Below are 20,074 nucleotides of genomic sequence, written 5' to 3'. Positions count from 1 at the left end.
TACCCCCTTCCCTCGGACCAGGATGGAAGAAGGAAACTGGTAAATGCACATTGCAATGCATTGCTGGAAACCCGGGTCTGTGCCTCAGAGTCTCCAGTGCTTCTGAAAGGGGTCTAGGGAGTCTGTAGGGCCTACCAGGCCCCTCCCCTGGGCTGCATGGATCCGCCTCTCTATTCCCTAGATAAATTCCTAGTGTTCACCAAATTCCTCGGCGCTCTCTCACTCTCCATTAAGGCCCGGACTCCCGGGGTGGGGAAATAGAGCGCTGGTTTCCCCGTCGCAGGTTCCCTTGTGGTCGCTTCCACAACCCAGCCAGGGGAAGCTCTGAGACTGAGCAGCCAGATCCCAACTCGAACCCCAATACACGAAGTGGCAGCTCCATACTTTAAAGGCCCTTTACTCTCTCTCTCTCTCTCTCTCTCTCTCTCTCTCTCTCTCTCTCTCTCTCTCTCTCTCTCTCTCTCTCTCTCTCCCCTTCCCTACCCCCCTCTAAACATGTCCACTGGCTCCCTCAGTGATGTAGAAGACCTTCAAGAAGTGGAGATGCTGGAATGCGACTCCCTGAAAGTGGACTCCAACAAGGAGTTTGTAACTTCCAACGAGAGCACCGAGGAGGGCTCCAACTGTGAGAACGGGTCCCCACAGAAGGGTCGCGGTGGCCTGGGCAAGAGGAGGAAGGCGCCCACCAAGAAGAGCCCACTGAGTGGGGTCAGCCAGGAGGGGAAGCAGGTCCAGCGCAACGCTGCCAACGCGCGCGAGCGGGCCCGCATGCGGGTGCTGAGCAAGGCCTTCTCCAGACTCAAGACCACCCTGCCCTGGGTGCCCCCGGACACCAAGCTCTCCAAGCTGGACACGCTCAGGTTGGCATCCAGCTACATCGCTCACTTGAGGCAGATCCTGGCTAACGACAAGTACGAGAACGGTTACATTCACCCAGTTAACCTGGTGAGTTCTCCCTCGCTGCTCGCTGGGCCTGGGGAAGTGGTGGTTCCCCTTACACCTTGGTCACTGCTGGCCTACCACTTCTGGGGACTTTCGCGCGGGCTCCACGCAGCTCTCTGGCTTTCTGCACTGAGTCCTGCGATCCCGCGAGTGATTTGTGCAAGGGTTTGACGTGGCACCCCATTAAGGGATTTCCGAGGGTATTCAGCTGGCAAAGACGAGGGATCCCCGAATAGGGTGCCAGCGCCATTTCCGCTGTCGTGAAACTGACAAGATGCTGGCCACCCCTAAGACATCTGACTATATCATTTTTAGCTAGGAGCAAAACTTAAGCTCCCCTTCTGATTCTTATAAACATCCAACTCCGTTCTGTCCCCGCGTATATTTAGGACTATTAAATACAGACATATTTATGTCCCTCCACCTCCATAACTGTCCATGCAAATCCCTCGGCTACTTAAATATTCTGTGCTTGTCTAAGTAGATTACCATTTTTAAACCCCAGAAATTCCAGCTACTGTCAACATAATCAGTAAATCCGCACAGGTCTTCGAGTACGTAAGACTATTTCAGTCATAGGTCCCATCTGTCACAATGAAGAGAGCCTTGACTTTACCTTAATAATTCGTTGGACATGAGTTGACCCTAATTTTTGAAAAACAAATGTTGATTACTGAACCAGTTCTCTCAGAGGCGTTTTACTGTTTAGGATTTTTTTTAAACTTCCTCTTTCGTTTGATTTCATTTCAAACGTGCAGGCTTTAAAGGGGGGGAGCCACCTTACTAAGGACTTTGTTTACATATGATAAGGTTGAGATATCCCTCTGGCGGGCACTCACAGAGAGGGTTGAGTCGTCTCCTTCAGCTGCTCTCAGGAATTGGGGGAGGGGATGCTAAAACACATTTTGCCAGGAAAAATATTTTCCCTCCAAATAAAAGTTTATTTTTTTAGGGTGTTGAGTAGCCTTTTTTACAACCTAAAACTAGAATGAGATTATCGATTAGAAAATTTGTAATTGCTGCTACTTTCATCTTTCAGTATCAAAAAACAAAGAAAACTTATTTTTTTTATTATTTAACAACCTAAAGAAAGGAAGAAGAAAGGAAAGAGGCGAACTTTGCTTTCTCCGTAATAGAGGGATCCTAAATAAAATGCCACTATGTCTTTTATTAGCGCACACATCCTTCCTGGGATACTGACTGACTTCAAGTTGTGGTCATAGGTAGGACTGCATTGGGAGAGAAACGGGAGTCAATAAAAGCGAGAAGGCCTGGATGCTGGACCAGTGTCTCAGTGGACCCGTAGCTGCAGCCAGTAGTTGGGATAGCCATCTTCCCCACCGGCCGCGCTCAGACCCCTAGAGTATCTTCCTTCAGACTGTGGCTGGGCTTCCTCTAAGGGCTTCACTTAGAGCCCAGAATGAGACCTCTTTCGCCATACTTCTAAAAGCCCACCGCCGCCGCCACCTGAAGCTGTTTGCTTTATCCTGTCAGGCATTAGCACACCTAGTAAACTGCAGACTCGTGACCTCGGTGCTCACAGCCCTCGTGCAGGCGCCCCTCTGGTTACTAGGGCTCGGGGCTGACCCCTCCCCCCCATGGTCCAAGAGTTCTTACCTCCTCCGCCCTCTTCTCCCTTGCAGACGTGGCCCTTTATGGTGGCCGGCAAGCCTGAGAGTGACTTAAAGGAAGTGGTGACCGCGAGCCGTTTGTGTGGAACCACCGCATCCTGACCTTGGAGGTGCGAGTCTGGGAACCTTGCGCTCCGGGGGCAGTGGGCCAGCGAGGGCGACGACCCCTGCCCTCCCCTCCCAGTCTCTGCTGCAGCCTTGCAGCAGCGCTCCTCTCCCCATGCCACCCCGCGAGAACACGACGAGGAGATTCGTTTCCAAACCAAAGGAGACCAACTGTACTTACAGATTCCCATCTATTTAACTTTATTAATGTCTGCCATGAATGACTGCGAGCCTGGCTGGTCCAAGTGCAATATGTAATTATATATTATATATATAAATAGATAATAAGAGCCTATCAATGTGTATCTTTTGTACAATATGTTGTAAAATGTAGATCATAGAATAGCTGACTTTGACAGTCACATTTATAAAGTAAGTCACTCAAAGAAATATATTTTTTTCAAACAGGTTTTGCTACTTTCGAAAATAAATCTTTCTTTATATTGCTAAAAAGCCTAGGCATTGGTGTGATTTCTTTTTAAAAACTTTGTGAAGAACAGTGGAAAGTATGGGGATGTTTAATGATAAAAAAAAATAGTTCTCTTAACTTTTAATCCAAACTTCTAGTAAAAGATTAACTCCGATTCCCATCAGGAAAAGAGAAGTCGTGTTTCCTACCGAAAACCTTTGAAGAGTTGTTGCCCGTTATTTTAAGCCCACGAAAAACACTATAACTCTAAAGAGTGAGTAAGCAGGATTACAGTCATCCGGTCACACAGAGCCGAGGACAACGAAGAACAGACAACACAGTTCTCCACTATTTTACAGTGTAGCTGTTCAGAAGAGCAGGAAAATAAACTGCGAAAATTTTATAACTTTCCGTGGGTAACAGTGATTTAAAAAAATTACCTGCTTGCAAATCGGTGAAGAGGGAGTGGAGTTACATGTGAATTCCAAATGCAGAAGATACTGTGCTTGTTTCTTCCTGATAATTAATTAATTGCAACACTAAATGTGCAAGCCTGCTTTTCAGGTGCGGTTATTACCCTTTGCATTCAGCTCGGGCCAAGACTTCCGGCCGGCAGGCCGGATCTTAACTTAAACATCTTCCAGGCTGAGGAACAGCCCATCGGGAAAGATTAGGTTGAGATAAACACAGAGGCGAGGCCGAGGAGCCTGGGACCCTGCTGCCTCTACCCTAGAGTAGCCCGCCGCGGCGATGCGCCAGATGCCACCGCGGCTGTTTAATGTTCGGGGTTATGACCGCAGTGTTTACAAGACGCCCTCGGTTATTTATACTGTTATCCCTCGCTGAGGCCTTGAAACTTCCGTTTCGCTGGCTCTTTCTTTTCGACACCCCCCCACCCAACACGCCCGCTTCTCTTTTTCTAACTGGATTTGATAGGTTTGGTACCTGGCGTTAGGATAACTTCCTCTCCTTCGCTGACACCTCCAGTCAACCCCAAAGGCCACGTGGGGCGGAGCAGTTCGGGAAACCTCTCCCCACTCCGGCTTGTCCCTCCTGGGAAGCCACCGGGCCACCAAAGCAAAAGTCCATCCACCTCTGCTGACTCTTCTCCGTGTCGCTTTCACACTTGCCATGGAGGGTGTCAGGTGACTCCTCTAAACCATCCCATCTTGACTTTCAAGAGCTCAGTTCAAACTCTAGGCGTTGCCACCTGCTCATACTCACACAGGCCTTCACTTCCAACCTCAGAGAGAGACAGGGTCCTCGCCAGGACTGATTCAGAGATTCCGAGGGAAGGAAGGTTGGTATCGCCAACATGAGGCACTTACACTTGCCGTTAGCCCAGCAAGCATTCCCAAGTTTCTAATCACGTTTTTTTTACAAACCAAGTAAATTCTTGACATTCTGAGCACGTTGCACTGGCGACTTCTCAGAACCCTAGTTTCTTTCCTTTTCTATTACAAACACACACGTTTTTTTAAAGTCTTTGTTCCTCCTACTTATACTCCGAAGCCTTGACTTGAGGAGAAAGGTTATGAGAAACCAAAGTCCTGGACCCACACCGGGCAGTTTCCTCACAGGGCCAGATTCTGTCTTCTTTTCCTTGCAAGTAAAGAATGATGATAACGCTAGTAATAATTGGATTTGTATTTTCCTCAGTCACTGCCCAAGCTTTTGATACAGCTCAATGAAATTATAATACGTGTGGCCTCTTTGTGATAGACAGGACCTAGCAAATAAATATCCAATACTTGTATGAGTAGGCAGGTGGCTACATCTAAACTAAAAGTGTTTGAGGCAGGAAGCTCAAATGGTGTATTTTTTAAGGCACTGTCTCTTGATTGCAGAGACTGAACCGGGTCTCTTCACAACACTGGCCTCCCCGCGTTACTGTTCCACCTCTTGCCCATGTTCTCGGAATTTGTCTAAAACTGTCTACCAAGATGACTCCCACAAAATCCAGAAAATTTCAGTGAGCAAAGACAGAGCACAAGATGATGCTAACATCGGGTGGCGGGGCCAAACTCTCCTATCGAGGGGCTCAGCTGAGCTCTAGGTCTGGACATAGTTGTGTCCCCAGAATTGGAGACTCGATGAATAAGTGCAAATTCAGAGAGTTCAGAGAGTGAATAACTGAGTTTGGGCTTCAAAAAACTCCCTGTGAGTGAGTGTTTTGAGTGCTCTCTCTCTCTCTCTCTCTCTCTCTCTCTCTCTCTCTCTCTCTCTCTCTCTCTCTCTCTCTCTCTCTCTCTCTCCTCTCTCCTCTCTTTTCCACTCGCAGCCTAAATACCTTTCTGCCACTAGCCCTTCTAGAGCAAATGATACCCACGCTCACCATGTTCAACTTCCCTATTCCTTCTGTTCGCACATCTTCCCCAAGTCTGCAATTCTCTGACTACCTGGTACCCAGCCTGTGCCACAATTTATATGTAGTTGCCAATCAGGAATAGTGGACACCTTTGCCCCAAGCCAGAAGAGTCCAGAGTGAGGGATGAGGAGTGTCATGTGACATTTAAGCTATAAAAAGTATCTTAGGGAAAGCATTTTCAGATGGATCAGGCAAATGACCAAATTACTGTAGCCACCTGGAAGGAAATGAAGTGCTTCAAAAAGTTCTCAGACTTAGATTCCTAAAGTAGCAGCGAACAACACTCACTCTCCCTCCCTCCTACTCCCTCCCTCCCTCTTTCCCGTCCTCCCTCTCTGTCAATGTTTGTAAGACTTACAATTTTTATAAGAGAATCAGTGTGCCCACAGTCGAATCAAAGACTTACTCCAAATAGCAATAATAAAAAGAGCTCTAATATATATATATATATATATATATATATATATATATATATAAAATATTAGAGTTATATATCTCTAATCCTTAGTGAACACTTCCCAGGCGCCCTTTAAGCCTGTGCAGCTTCTGCATGCCTCCAGGATAGACTGATTCAGGAGGTCTCAGGTAGGAGGTCCTAGAATTGGTGCCATTTGGTAGTTTCTGTGCGGTGCTTCTGTTGGTGGTCTGGGGACACTTTGAGAACCAGGATTCGAGGTGTATAATCAGGGAAGCAAAAAAGCATAAAGCAGAGCAAAAGTGTGTGTGTGTGTGTGTGTGTGTGTGTGTGTGTGTGTGTCTTGGCAAGTATGTTTAGCAAACACGTGAATCCTGCCTCTAAGTTTTTCCCACCTCTTTTCTCGCCATGCTTTCTCCCAGCAACAATTTCCAGGAATTTCTCATTAGTGTCTGATGCACACTTAGTGACTAATAATGAATATGATAAAGAGAATCAATCAGTTCTGAGCTCTAGCTCAATTCAGTTTTCTATTCATGCCACCGTAACATGAACCTAACTGCTAGTCTAGAAATCACACATCCTCAGGAAATATGAGATCTGTTCTGTCCTAGGGATGTGGCCCTGACCGCGTAGGCACTCATCTTGTGCTCTAGAAAATAAATTCCAGTTATTAGCCGATGAATTAATTTAAGACCTGGGTGGAGTAGAGACCAGAGTACTGCTGGATTCCTTAGACCCCCCCTAAGGAAGAAAGAACTCTGGGCAACGTGGACTCACACCTCTTGCAAGAGATTCCCTCCTCTCCATTCCAGATCTGCAGATTTCTGCCTCACTCGGGTGGGAAAAGTCGGGCTTGCTTGGGTTCAGCGCTCTGTGCTTCAGGAAGTGGGAAAAGTGTTAGACGCCAAGGATGAGGGTGAGCTTGGGTGAGCGCTTCGGTGAGGAGGGAGGGAGGAGAAGGGAGAGATCACCCCGGTTTTTACGGTCTGGAAGAGGATTTTACGGAAGATGGAAAGGATTTTACGGAAGGAGGCTTTGGTTCCCAGCCTGAAAGCCTGCAGTCTTCTCGGTCCCTTTCGGGGTTCGGTCCTGGAACAGCTGCTGTACGTCCAGTTGCAGACACACTCCAGGAAGAGACTCAGGTTCAGGGAAGGTTCTAGGTCACTGTGGCACTGAGGGGCACGCAGGAGCTGAGCACAGCTGGCCAGCAGAGCTTCTTCTCTCATCTTGGCAGCCGCTCTTTCGAATTCTAGCTCTGCCTGTGGAAACTGTCGAAGCGAGCCTGCAGCGGCATTTTTGAGTCTGAGTAGGCCGTCTCCCTCCGACAGTCTTAGCTCCACAGGGTCTCTGTTCTTTAGATGTAGGCTGGCTCCAGCTTTTTACCTCCCAATTAACCACCTCAACCAGGGTGGAACCCTACCCCACCCCCACTCCTCCACCTGGTGCAGAGCAGGGAGAAAAGGTGGGGAGGACCAGGAGCACTATCTTTTAGAACAGCAGGAATTAGAATACCTGACTTGGTTTTGTACCCACCACCCACCACAGGGCCTGAATTCTCTTTAAGCTGTGAATCAAACAAAAACACAAACACAAACAAAAAAACAATAGTTTTAGGAATGTGAGGAAAGAAAAATAAAAATACTGTTCCTGAGGTAAAACTCTAGTTGAGCCTCTTACCTTAAAGATAGGTACGTGAGGCTAAGAAGAAACGCAGAAGAAAATAGATGTGATGCAACCAGATAAAATCCACAGGGGAGAGCATCACTAGATAAATTGTGTTTTTCTAGTGTCTTTAATCCCAACACTAGCACTTGGGAGGCAGAGGCAGATGGATCCTTGTAGTTTGAGGCCAGGCTGGTCCACTCTACATAGAGAGTTCCAAGACAGCCAAAACTACATAATAAAGAGACCCTGTCTCAAAAAGAAACAGATAGATAGATAGATAGATAGATAGATAGATAGATAGATGATAGATAGACAGATGATAGATAGATAGATAGATGGATAGATAGATAGATAGATAGATTGTATATGAAAAATATATAGAGTATGTGAAAGAATGATATTGATGTTTCTAATTATGAAGGCAATCAGAGGTGGTTATTAAATTTTTGTGATGCTCAAGCTGCATCAAATCATGGAGAGTACAATGAAGAGATTGCACTCAGCCCTCTCTCTTCTTCAGTGAGACCTCCATATTTTATCCGCAGTGAGCCCCACCCTCACCTCTGTGTTCCTGTGCACAGCACCTCATCAGAAGAGGTAAATTTTCTCCATTTTCCTGCTCAGTCTGTGGTGCCCATATCCACGAGCTGCATGAGAGCAGGACTATCTATGGCTAGCCAGTCTGCTGGCTTCTGGCCCCTAGCATAGTGCCAGGCACAGGGAAGTGCCTAGAGGGTAGACAAAGCCTAAGATGGGCTTCTTGGAGACGTGGGTGTCTGCTGATGAACGTCATGCTGCACCTCTGGTCAAAGACTGGCTCAGATACATTCAAATTTCAATTTCGAATTTGGTAATGTAGCTCAGCGCTTGGTATTTAACAGTAACTTGTTCCATAAGAAAAACTAAGTCTGTAGTAAAAGCAATTTATCAGCAATCCTGTAGAAAGTGCCCTGACCAGAGACACTGGCCCACATTACTTTCTAATGCTGTGTCTCAGGCAAGATGAGAATAGGCACAGTGCCTTTGAAAAGCATGCATTTCTTTTCAGCATTCTGTCCATCACTGAGAAGCAGTCCCTTCTTACTAATGACTCTCAGCTGCAGTTCTCCTTCCTTTGAGCACCAAATCTTTCGCTACCTTCAAATCTTACTTTCAAGCCCTCATCTCCCACTCCAAAAACCTTTGCTTTACAACTCTTTCTTTCCGTTTCCTAAAAGAAGGTTCTCCTATATACACAGCCTTCCTGACACCAAGTGTAGGAAAACAGCCTCGCCTCTAACTCTAAATTGATCCAGCTTTCAGTAATTCAGCTTCACACTATCTTCCAAAAGTCAGAATCAATATCCCACAAGTTAAGGGCTGAGTGCCCCAATATTTCTACCATCTCAGATGCCAAATCTCTGACCCACAGGCTATAAACCAGGGGCTCCCATAACCACGGCCTTAGATTTGAGAATTTGCCATAGCGGTTCTCCTGACGCAAAACACCATTTACCTTGGTCCAACAAATGTATTACAAAGAATGCAGGTGGAAATCCCGGTGAAGACAGATAAGGGAGACGTTCTGAGCATGTGTGTCTATGTACATGGAGTAGGGGCCTACCATATATTCAACATACAACTGTGTTTCCCGCCCTGAAAGCTTCCCAAATCTGTAATTTTAGAGATTTTGTTTGTTTGTTTGTTTTGTTTTTTAAGACAAAGTTTCTCTGTGTAGCTTTGGTGTCTGTCCTGGAACTAGCTCTTGTAGACCAGGTTGACCTTGAACTCATAGAGATCTGCCACCTCTGCCTCCCAAGTGCTTGAATTAAAGGCATGCCCAGCTAGAGACTTTATTTAAAGGTGTGTGATTAAGATTGACTAAGTCATTGGCCAATGGTAATAAACTCAATCCTCAGCCCCTTCCTGTGGGGTAGGACAAAAGGAGTTTCTGCTTCTGATTATAAGATTAGCAAGTCTGACCAACAATGGAATCCACATTGAAGTTTTGTAGAGACTCCAGATGCAAGTCATTTCATCAACACATAAAAAGACATATCTAAGTACAATTGTTGGAAGCCTATAATACCCTCACTCTATGGGGCTGGGGCACATACACAAAAGCATCCAAAGCTCAAGGCCACCTTTGGTTACACAGTGAGTTTGAGACCAACATGTTTGGAGACCCTACCTTAAAAAAAAATATCACCTAAGAGGTTCCAATAGTCTTAAAAGCTGTTGTATCAAGAACCACAACAGTGGCAAAATATCTGTTTACCTTCTTTATGTCATGCAATTGCTTTCCCCAACAAAGAACCCAAGACATTTCTAAACCAGGAATCTTTCAGATCTATAGGGGTTGTTTGGTTCTATAGAGCTGTCTCAAATAAAAGGGAGATGAAGCACTGTGAAGATGATCCAAGCAATCTCTTGCATCTCTTGGCAGAAAATGAACAGTAACCAGGCTGTAGGGAAACCAAACAGTCAGAGGTTCCGCTCCTCTCTGGAGCTTTCTGAGTGTTTGTCTCTGCTGTCCCAGCCAGTCTTCAATGCTTCCTCCTCTAAAACCTCACTTTCTATGCTTAGCTAACTTTCTCCTTCTAATTATTTTAGATCATAGAAGTTTGGTTAAGTTGCTGTCTGTAGCCTCAATTTTACAAGATTCTGTTGTAGACGTTGCCATCCACCATATATATCTTGAATATGAATTTATGGAACAGATATAACTGTTCTCTCTCTCTCTCTCTCTCTCTCTCTCTCTCTCTCTCTCTCTCTCTCTCTCCCTCCCTCTCCCTCTCCCTCTCCCTGTCCCTCTCCCTCTCCCTCGCCCTCTCTCACATTTTTAACAAAAGACTTATTTTTATTTATATGTATCCATGTATGCCTGTGTGAGTTTTTGTGTTCCTCATTCATTGAAGGTGTTCTTGGAGGCCTGAGGGCACCGGATCCCTTGGAATTGAAGTCAAGAGTAGTAGTGAGTCACTCGATGTGGGTGTTAGGAAGCAAACCTGGGTCCTCTACTCATAAAAAGCTGAACTTTCTCTCTAGTCCCATGTGCTCACTCTTCATGAAACTCCTTTTTAGGCCTTGCCGGAAGCTTCTCCTTCCCTTTAAGGCTCCAGCATGATTAATATCTCTCCATCCATATTTCTGTCTAATGCTTGATGTAGGCAGAGGCTGCCCGTTCATTTCCTGACTACTCAGACCCAAAAACATCACACAGAAACTATATTAATTACAACACTGCTTGGCCAATGACTCAGGCATATTTCTAGCTAGCTCTTACATCTTCAATGAACCCATTTCTATTAATCTGTATATCACTACAAGGCTGTGGCCTACCAGTAAAGTTCCAGCATCTGTCTTGTTGAGCAGCTACATGGCATCTCTTTTATTCCACCTACTCTCTCTATATGTCTCTCCTGCCTGGCTATATTCTGCCCTGCTATGGGCCGAAGCAGTTTCTTTATTAACCAATGGTAATAAAACATATCTACGGCATACAGAGGGGAATTGCACATCAGCTTGAGGACTGATCACAGTCTTGAGACCCTTCTATCATAATTAACCTCATTCTGAAAGAAAATGTATGTGTCACCTCTCCTTTTCAGACTGACCAATGTAACCTGTTTTACTTCTTTTATTAAAATAATATTTAGACTGTAATTAATTTTAAATAATTTATTTTCCCTTAGTTATTAAAGACAGGTGATTTACGTTATCAGCTTTTATTATATAACAAACTACTCCAAATCCCAATAGCTTGAAGTTATAAACTTCTGCTATTGCTCAGGGGTCTGTGAATCTCTTGGGAGGATCTGACAATGTGGGACAGATTTTTCTATTCTTGGTGGTCTTGTGCATGTATATGGACTGGCTGATGATTGGCTGGGAGATAGGTGGTTAAAGGTTGCCTCACTTATTTGCCTAGTGTCAGAGGATCAAGGTTGCAGTCTGAACTAGTTGTCACTGAACCACGTGTTTTTCATCATGTGTTAGCCTAGCTTGTATTTGTTCTCAAAGAACAGGGAAGCAATAGGTTACAAGACCTCTCAGACTTAGCTTCAGAATAGGCATAGTGTTACTCATGCTGTGTTCTATTGATTGAAATCTCATTACTAAGGCATTCCTGTGGTATGAGAAAGGCCCCCTCACAGACTCATATATTTGAATGTCTGTTTCCCAGATGGTGAAACTGCTTGGGAAGGATTAAGAAGTTCAGTCTTGTAGAAGGAAGTGCATCACTGGGGATGGGGTAGAATTTTAGCTATAGTAGTGCTTCTTTTATGAACGTGGGTGTCTTTGTGTTAAATGCATGAATGTTTAGAATTGTTGTATTCTCTAAGTAGATTTTTTTTCTTTGATGAGTATGTAATATCTTTCCCTATTTTTTTTTTTACTGTTTTTAGCTTGAACTCTATTTTGTCAGATATTAAAATGGCTACACTGACTTACTTCTTGGGTCCACTCTCTTAGAGTATCTTCTTCCATCCTTTTACCTGATATAACATTTATCCTTGATAGTGAGGTATGTTTCTTGGATGCAGTAGAAGGGTAGATTCTGCTTTTTAATCCAATCTATTAGTTTGTGTCTTTTTATTAAGGAATTGAGACCGTTGATATTGAGAGATATCAATGATCGGTGTTTTGTTAATTTCTATTATTTTGTTGTTATGAGGTGGGTTTTTTTTCTCACCTTTTGATTTTATTTTCTGGTCAGAGGTTATTTATTCTCTGTGTTTTCTTTGGTGTGGTTAACTTCCTCATGTTGAAGTTTTCCTTCTAGCACCTTCTGTAGAGCTGGATTTGTAGATAAATACTGATAAAATTTGGTATTGTTGTGGAATACCTGATTTTCTCCAGCTATTGTGATTAAAGTTTTGCTGGCTATAGTAGCCTGAACTGCCATTCATGGTCTCTGAGAATCTGTAGAACATCTGCTTAGGCCTTTCTGACTTTCAGAGTCTCCATTGAAAAGTCAGGAGGTATTCTAGTGGGTCTTCCTTTATATGTAACTTGGTCTTTTTACCTTGAAGTTTTTAATATACTTTCTCTGTTCTGTCCATGTACTGTTTTGGTTATTATGTGCTGGGGGAGGGGGAGGGACTTTATTTTCTTCTCCAGTTTATTTGGTGTTCTGTGGGCTTCTTGTACCTCAATTGGCATCTGTCCTTCTTTAGGTTAGGGAAATTTTTTCCTCTATGACTTCGTTGAGAATATTTTCTGTGCCCGTGACCTTAGTTGCTTTTCCTTCCTCTGTTCCCATTATTCCTAGATTTGGTTTTTTCATAGTGTCCAAGATTCCCTGGATATCCTGTGTCTGTTTTTTTTCTTTTCTTTTTAAGATTTATCATGGTATTTGCCCAAGATACCCATCTCTTCTATCTTGTATTCAAGGCCTGAGATTCTTCCTTCCATCTCTTGTATTCTGTAAGTGAGGCTTACCTCTGTGGTTTTTGCTTGACTTCCTGTTTTTCTTTTTCCTTTTCCTGAGGAATGGAAGAAGTTGGAGTTTAGCATATTGGCACACTGTTAGGTTAAAGTAATGCATTCACTATGGAAAATAATTTGACAAGTCCAAGGAGCTCAACAGTGACTACGTGGCATGGCAGCTCCACTGCTGAGTTATACATTCAACAGAACTAACAACACAGCCACATATATACTCAATGTAACATTAATCATCAAATTCCACAAGTGTGAATACCCCAGATCCATACCACATTCAGTCTTAGTCATCTGTAAAAAGGGTGAGGTCCTGTCATACAACAATGCAGATAAATCTTGAAGAAAATTATGCTAAGTAAAAGAAGCCAAGTACAGTAGACTGTATATCATGTGATTTCATCTGTATGAAGTTCCCAGAGCAGGTAATCCATGGAAGGAAAACAGTAATCGATTACAAAGGAGCTCCTGCAGCAACCAAGAATGTTTTCTGCCTCCTTTCCCAAACCCCTAAATGAAGGAATTTGATGGAGACATCCCATTTAGGACTGAGTGTTCCAAGGTCTCTAATTCTGCCTAATATCCACCTGTGAGTCTCTGTATTTGTTCCCATCTCCTGCAGGAGGAAGTTTTTCTGACGATGGCTGAGCAAGGCACTGATCTATGAGTATAGCATAATGCCATTAGGAGTCATTTTATTGATAAATATTTTGAACAGTAGCATTTAGTTTTACCCTATGTCCCTCGACTATCTAGTCTCAGGTTCTTGGTCAACCAAGCAGTATTGGGGCATGGGTTACACTGGAGTGATCCTTGAGTTAAATCAAATATTGGTTAATTACTTCCACAAATTTTGTGCCACTATTGTCCTAATGTATCTTGCAGGTAGAACACCATTGTAGGTCAAAGGTTTTATGACTGGGTTGATGTTTATCTTTCTCTTTTGGTGGTTTGCAGAGTACCTTAATATACTAAAGATGCTCTATATTGATGCTCTATACTTTCTTACTATGCAAAAGACACATTGAAGGCACCAACTTGACACCAACATGTTTAATGAGTTGTGTAGGTGTTGTCTTCAGCAATGGGCCTTTCTGTCAGTTTGTAGACAGCAGTCTATAGTCTTAGCAACAGCCTGGGTTGTTTGGATGTTCCCATGGGACCCATTTGGCAAAAAACTCAATTAAAATGTATCCTAATCCTAGTACTGAAATTTTCATTTGATGACAAAAGATGGCCAGTTGGGGCTCTGTTTACCCCATTATTTGACAATTTCATTTATGTTATCCTCATATATGTATATATTTTAGGAAGTTTCTAATGTATTTAGTTTTCATACTACTCCTCAAATGTTCTGTAAATTTAGTTGTCTCTTCCTGTATTCTCTCTCTCTCTCTCTCTCTCTCTCTCTCTCTCTCTCTCTCTCTCTCTCTCTCTCTCTCTCTCTCTTTCTCTCTCTCTCTTCTCCTTTTTCTCTTCCTCTCCCAATTTAGTCCTCCTGGTCCAGTTCCTGATTCCATCCATAACTATCTATTCCATGTCCTTTTCTAAAAAAAATACACCAGTTTATCCTCGTCCCTTATATTGTAAGGAGGCTGTTAGTTTGTTTCCCAGCTGCCCAGCAGCTCAGACCTGAAATAATCACAAAGAAACCGTATTATTTAAATCACTGCTTGGCCCATTAGCTCTCGCTTCTTATTGGCTAACTCTTACATCTTAATTTAACCCATCTCCATTAATCTATGTATCACCAAGAGGTCATGGCCTACCAGCAAAGTTTCAGCATGTCTGTCTCCTACAGCGGCTCTATGGCTTCTCTCTGACTCTGACTCCTTTCTTCCAGCATTCAGTTTAGTTTTCCCCACCTAGCTCTACTCTACCCTATCACAGCCTAAGACAGTTTCTCTATTAACCAGTAGTATTTACAACATACAGAGGGGAATCCCACATCACCCTAAGTGTTTTCATAATGTCCTTTTTGTGCCAGGAGCTTTTTAGATTTAATATTCTGTTTGACTGAGGTATCTATTTCTTCTAACTTGTCTTCAATGCCTGAGATTCTTTCTTCCATCTCTTGGATTCTGTGAGTTAGGCTTGGCCTCTGAGGTTCTTGTTCTAGTTCCTAAATTTATTCCCAGATTTCCCTTAGTTTGTATTTTCTTTGTTGATCTATTTCTACTTTTAGATCTTGAACTGTTTTATTCATTTCCTTCTACCATTTGTATTTTCAAAGATTTCTTTAAGTGATTCATTCCTTTCTAAGGAGTGCTACCATATAGGCTGTTTTAAGTTCTTTTTCTTGTGCTTCAGCTATGTTGTAATACTCAGCAATGCTGTGGTAGGGTTGCTGGAGTCTAATGGAGACATAGTGCCTTGGCTGTTATTGATAGTGTCTTAGTGCTGGCATTTAGGAGTCTGGGTTTGGTAAGACTGTAATTCTAGGTGCTGGTATCTAGTCATGTCAGTTGTAAAAGAGAGGCCACTTGTTTGTCCCAGCCGCCTGGCTAGCTTACACAGAAACTGTATTAATTAAAACACTGCTTGGCCATTAGCTCTAACTTCTTATTGACTAACTCTTACATATTAGTTCAACCCATCTCCATTAATCTGTGTATCACCATGTGGCTGTGGCTTACCAGAGATACTAACCGGCGTCCATCTCAGACAGAGAATCCATGGCTTCCCTATGAATATGCTATTTTTCGTCCCAGCATTAAGTTCTGTTTTCTCTACCTACCTAAGTTCTGCCCTATCAACTAGTCTAAGGAAATTTCTTTATTCATTAACCAATGAAAGCAACTCATGAACAGAATAATGTCCTACACCACTTGTCTTTATTGGGTGGGTGTTTTGTTGCTTGGTTTCTGTTTTCCTCTCTAGACCTTCTGAGAGTGTGGCTGGTGTGCTGGTGTGTGACGCCTGGTAGGAAATTCTTCTGGGATCTTGATAGGTGTTCCAGGTTAAATGTGCCTCTAGTTATTGGGCACTGACACTTAGGAATAGGAATTGCTGGGGTGGGGTGCTGACGGAGTCCACAGGTGAAGGAAAAGGAGGATGTTCTGTCAGCATCTGTTTTAGACCCCTTGGAATGAGGACAGAGGGATGAGAGGCCACAGCAGGAAGGTCTACCACAGAGCTGGGGATGAGACTGAGGAACTGGACTTGGAGGAGAAGAGGAAGAGGTGAAGATCTTCAGTTAACTTACCTGCTTTTCTGGCTGGGACAGCCTGCAGGTTCCCAGGGCTTGCCTCCTGGGGTTGGGGGTTGGGGTACAGTAATGAGTGGGGAGGAGGGAAGTTAGGTGGGAAGGACCTGTATGATCCATTGGAGATGCAGGAAAGTAGGCTTCAGCAGGTGCTCTGAAGTGCTAGTAATGATCCATCTTTTGGGGGGGATAGATTTGAAGGAGAAGCAGTGTAAGAGGTGAAGGTATGCAGTTAGCTTCCCCTGCCAAAGTGACTTCCTAAATTTTTCATTTCCAGTTTTAATACAGTTTTGGTTTTCTTTAATAATTTATTTCTATTTTCATATCTCGAACTGTTTTCATAACTTCATTCCATTGTTGGATTGTGTTTTCACAGAATTCATTAACTGATTCATTCCTATCCTCTTTAAAGTCCTTGAACATATTTATAATAGCTATTTTTGAAGTCCTTATCTTGTACTTCAGCTATATTGCACTTTCAGGGCCTGCTGCATTGGGGTTACTGGGTTGTGGAGACATTGTCCTGGCTGTCGCTGATTGCATTTTTATGCTGGTGTCTAGGCATCTGTGTTGGGGAGGATTGTAATTTTAGGTATTGATACCTGGCTATCCTTGTTGGGCAGATTATTTCATTCCTTGGTCTCTTTGGCCCTCTCTGGATCTCAGGGGACTGTGATGGCTGTGCGTCACCCAGTAAGAAGAGCTTTTGAGCCCCTGCCAGTTGTGGCCACTGGGAGTCCCAGGAAGAAAGTGTCTGGCAAAGACTGACTTTAAAGGACTGACTGGAAAGAGTGGGAATGGGCTAGAAGGGGGAGGCTGGAGGGTCCACAGAAAGATGAAGACTGGGTGTGTTGCTTTCAGGTTCAGTGGGGTAAAGGTGAGGAGGGAAGACAAGCCCCTGTAAGAGGTCTACTGGGGTCAAAACTGGGGAATTCACGACCAAGGAAAGAAGAAGAGGGAAGATAGCCTACCTGATTCCCAGGTCCCCTGAATCCCAGGCAGAGTCTCCTGCTATTGATGGCTGACACAAAGGGACACAGGGGAGAAAGGAAGTGGGTCCTTCAGAGTTCCCAGGATTTTCTGCTACAGGAAATCCAACCTTTTCAAACTGTTTTCCTCTCTGAGTTCTCAGTGTCTAGAATTTTAATATGGATTTTACTCTAGGTTATTATTTAAAAAGAAAAAAATTGTTCTACTTTCTCTCCTTTATTATCCCCCTGATTTTGTTTCGTGCTACTGATAGCTATTCTGTGAGTTTCGTTCCTGATACTTTATTTTTTATTTCCTCCAGGAGCATAATGAAAATACTGACACAAATTGGTTACACGAAGCTTTGTCATACCTGTTATTATAAATGGGGATGTTCCCTGGCCCTAGATGCATCATTTGTCATGTGTGATCAGATGAATGGTGATCCCAAACATGTCACATGCTAATCCACGGGACCAGAGCATCATGCTTGGGAGAGGGGCCTTTGTAAATACTAGCAGGCTAATAATGAAGACATCAGCCTTGAAAACTTGGGTGGGCCATAGTGGACATCATCAATGCCTTTATGAAAAGAACAAATAGCAGGATTTGACATACAACAAAGGAAAAGACAACAGGAAGACAGAGGAGTTAGCCTAGGAGATGAAGATGATGCAAGCAAAGGCAAAGGAATTCCAGAAGCTACCAGAAGCTGAAAGAAGAAAGGAGTGGATTCCAGAGTGAGCTCAGTCTTGCCAACATCTGGATTTCAGCTCAATGAAACTGGTGCTATCCTCCTGAAATCAAGGGAGAATGCAATCTTGTTGTTTAAAGCAATATTTCTAGTAAGTTGTACTCCTAGCCTTGAGAAACCAATACAGCATGTTATCAAGAGCCCCTTGCATGTGCTTAGATGTAGTGATGGGGCTGCGGGCTGCATTCCTGCCACCCGGATCCCGGCCGCCTGGCTAGCTTATGCCCCAAAATAACAGCACACAAATTGTATTCATTTAAACACTGCCTGGCCCATTAGTTTCAGCCTCTTACTCACATCTTGACTAACCCATATCTAATAATCTGTGTAACACCACGAGTGGTGTCTTACCAGGAAAGATTCAGCATGTCTGACCTGGCAGCTGGCTCCATCGCTTCTGTCTCAGAGAGCAGAGGCATGACGACTGCCCAAGGCATCTGACTAACTTCCCTTCTTCCCAGCATTCTGCTCTGTCCACTCCACCCACCTAATTTTCTGTCCTATCAAAGGGCCAAGGCAGTTTCTTTATTAACCAATGAAATCAACAGATAGGTAGAAGACACACCTACATCATGTGATAGATAGAAGACACACCTACATCACTTAGAAAAATTGATAAGGTTGTATACTTGTGGTTTCCTTTTTTTTTCTTACATCATTCAAAGCACTTGAATGTCAGTTCATAAGGAAATACAGAACTGCAGAGATTCCCTCAATGATACACACTTTGGTTACACAGTCTCTCCATTTACATTCCTTTCTGCATACAAGATGCTATTTTTTTCTTCTATGGAATCCAAATAATCATCTTAAAGTCATTTTTAGCAGCAATATGGGCATTATGGAAAGTGAAAATAGTTCAAACAAAGGGATCAATATTAAGAAACAGCCCAATTTTTGAAATATAAAAATATAGGTGAAGAATATTTGTACTAGCATGATGATGCACAGGAACTCATGTTGTTACATGTGTCAATCACCGAGAGTCCTCTGGTGAGGGGCCCTGTACTGTGTATTGGAAATGGATGAGTAAGATAGCATCTCAATTTCTTTTTCTGTTCCATGACAGCATACTCTGATAAAACCAACTTAGGGGAGGAAGGGTATATTTCATCCTGCAGTTTAAGTCACAGTCCATTGTGGTCAGGAATTCAAGGCATTCATAGCTTGATGTAGCTGGTTATATGACATTTACTATCAGATGGAAAAAGCAATGAATGAATGCATGCTGCTTGGGAGTGTTTCTCCATGTATACAGTCCAGGATTCCAGACATAGCATGGTCCCACCTCAATTAGTTCAGTCAGTTTAAGCCCTCACACCCAGAAGCCCATCACCCAGGTAATTGTAGATTTTGTCAGGTTGACAACACTATCATAGACAGAGAGTTCCTGACTCAAGCTCGGACCTTTTCCCTAAGACATTCCATCACCTCTTCTGTGGAAAGACCTGGGAAGATAGGACAGGACTTGTGTCCTGAAAAACATTAAAGGTGCTTATTTCCAAATGAGCCAGCTACTAGGACATGTTGGCTGCCCCACCTGCTGTACCCACCTGAACTGTATCAAGTTAGCCCAATGCAAAACATTCCCACTGCCTTTTACTACAAACCAGTGGCTGGCAAGCATCTATCTGGCAAAGGGCCTCCCCAAGCTTTTACCCTGCATTTATTCTGGTAGCTCTTATTTTCCAGATGTAAAGTTGGACCCTGGACCAGTTGGAAATGAGGTACAGAGTGGGCTGCCATTTTTTAACCTACACTGCCTACACTGCCATTTTTCAAATATAAGCCTTAAGCAAAAACATTTCCATATATAATAGGCCTTAGCAGAACTTCATCTGCACTAGCAGGGAACTAAGTGGTGCCCCATCAGGCAGCCATGTTGTGACGGCTGCGTTTACATTTTCACTCCCATTCACCACACTACTCACATCGCCATAGGTTCTCCCCGCCCAGCAATTCAAGCACCCCAAATGTTTTGTCTTCACGCCAGTCTTTTGCTTTTTCTCCTCTGCTTAAAAGGAGAGTTTACATGTTATTCTCCTCTCAATGAATTTACATATTATGTAGTATTGAGTTCAACTATTTATCTTATATGCTTATGGAGGTTTATTTTAAACTTATTAGAGCAATCCATTTTTAAAATGATACATGTCTATGAAAAGATTCATAGACAAGCTCAAG

General features: G+C 43.5%; 1 protein-coding gene across 1 annotated transcript; it reads left to right on the top strand.

Annotated features, from left to right (window-relative positions):
• The first annotated feature begins 224 nt into the window (after positions 1 to 224).
• Positions 225 to 3,074, top strand: Tcf21 (transcription factor 21). The gene is made up of 2 exons (XM_038339933.1): positions 225 to 945; positions 2,586 to 3,074. The coding sequence occupies exons 1-2, from the start codon at positions 496 to 498 to the stop codon at positions 2,673 to 2,675; spliced, it is 540 nt and encodes a 179-aa protein (XP_038195861.1). The 5' UTR covers positions 225 to 495; the 3' UTR covers positions 2,676 to 3,074.
• The last annotated feature ends 17,000 nt before the right edge of the window (positions 3,075 to 20,074 follow it).

This window comes from Arvicola amphibius, chromosome 8 (genome assembly GCF_903992535.2).
Source record: "Arvicola amphibius chromosome 8, mArvAmp1.2, whole genome shotgun sequence".
NCBI classification, from domain to species: domain Eukaryota; kingdom Metazoa; phylum Chordata; class Mammalia; order Rodentia; family Cricetidae; genus Arvicola; species Arvicola amphibius.
This window is presented reverse-complemented; position numbering and strand designations above follow the sequence as displayed.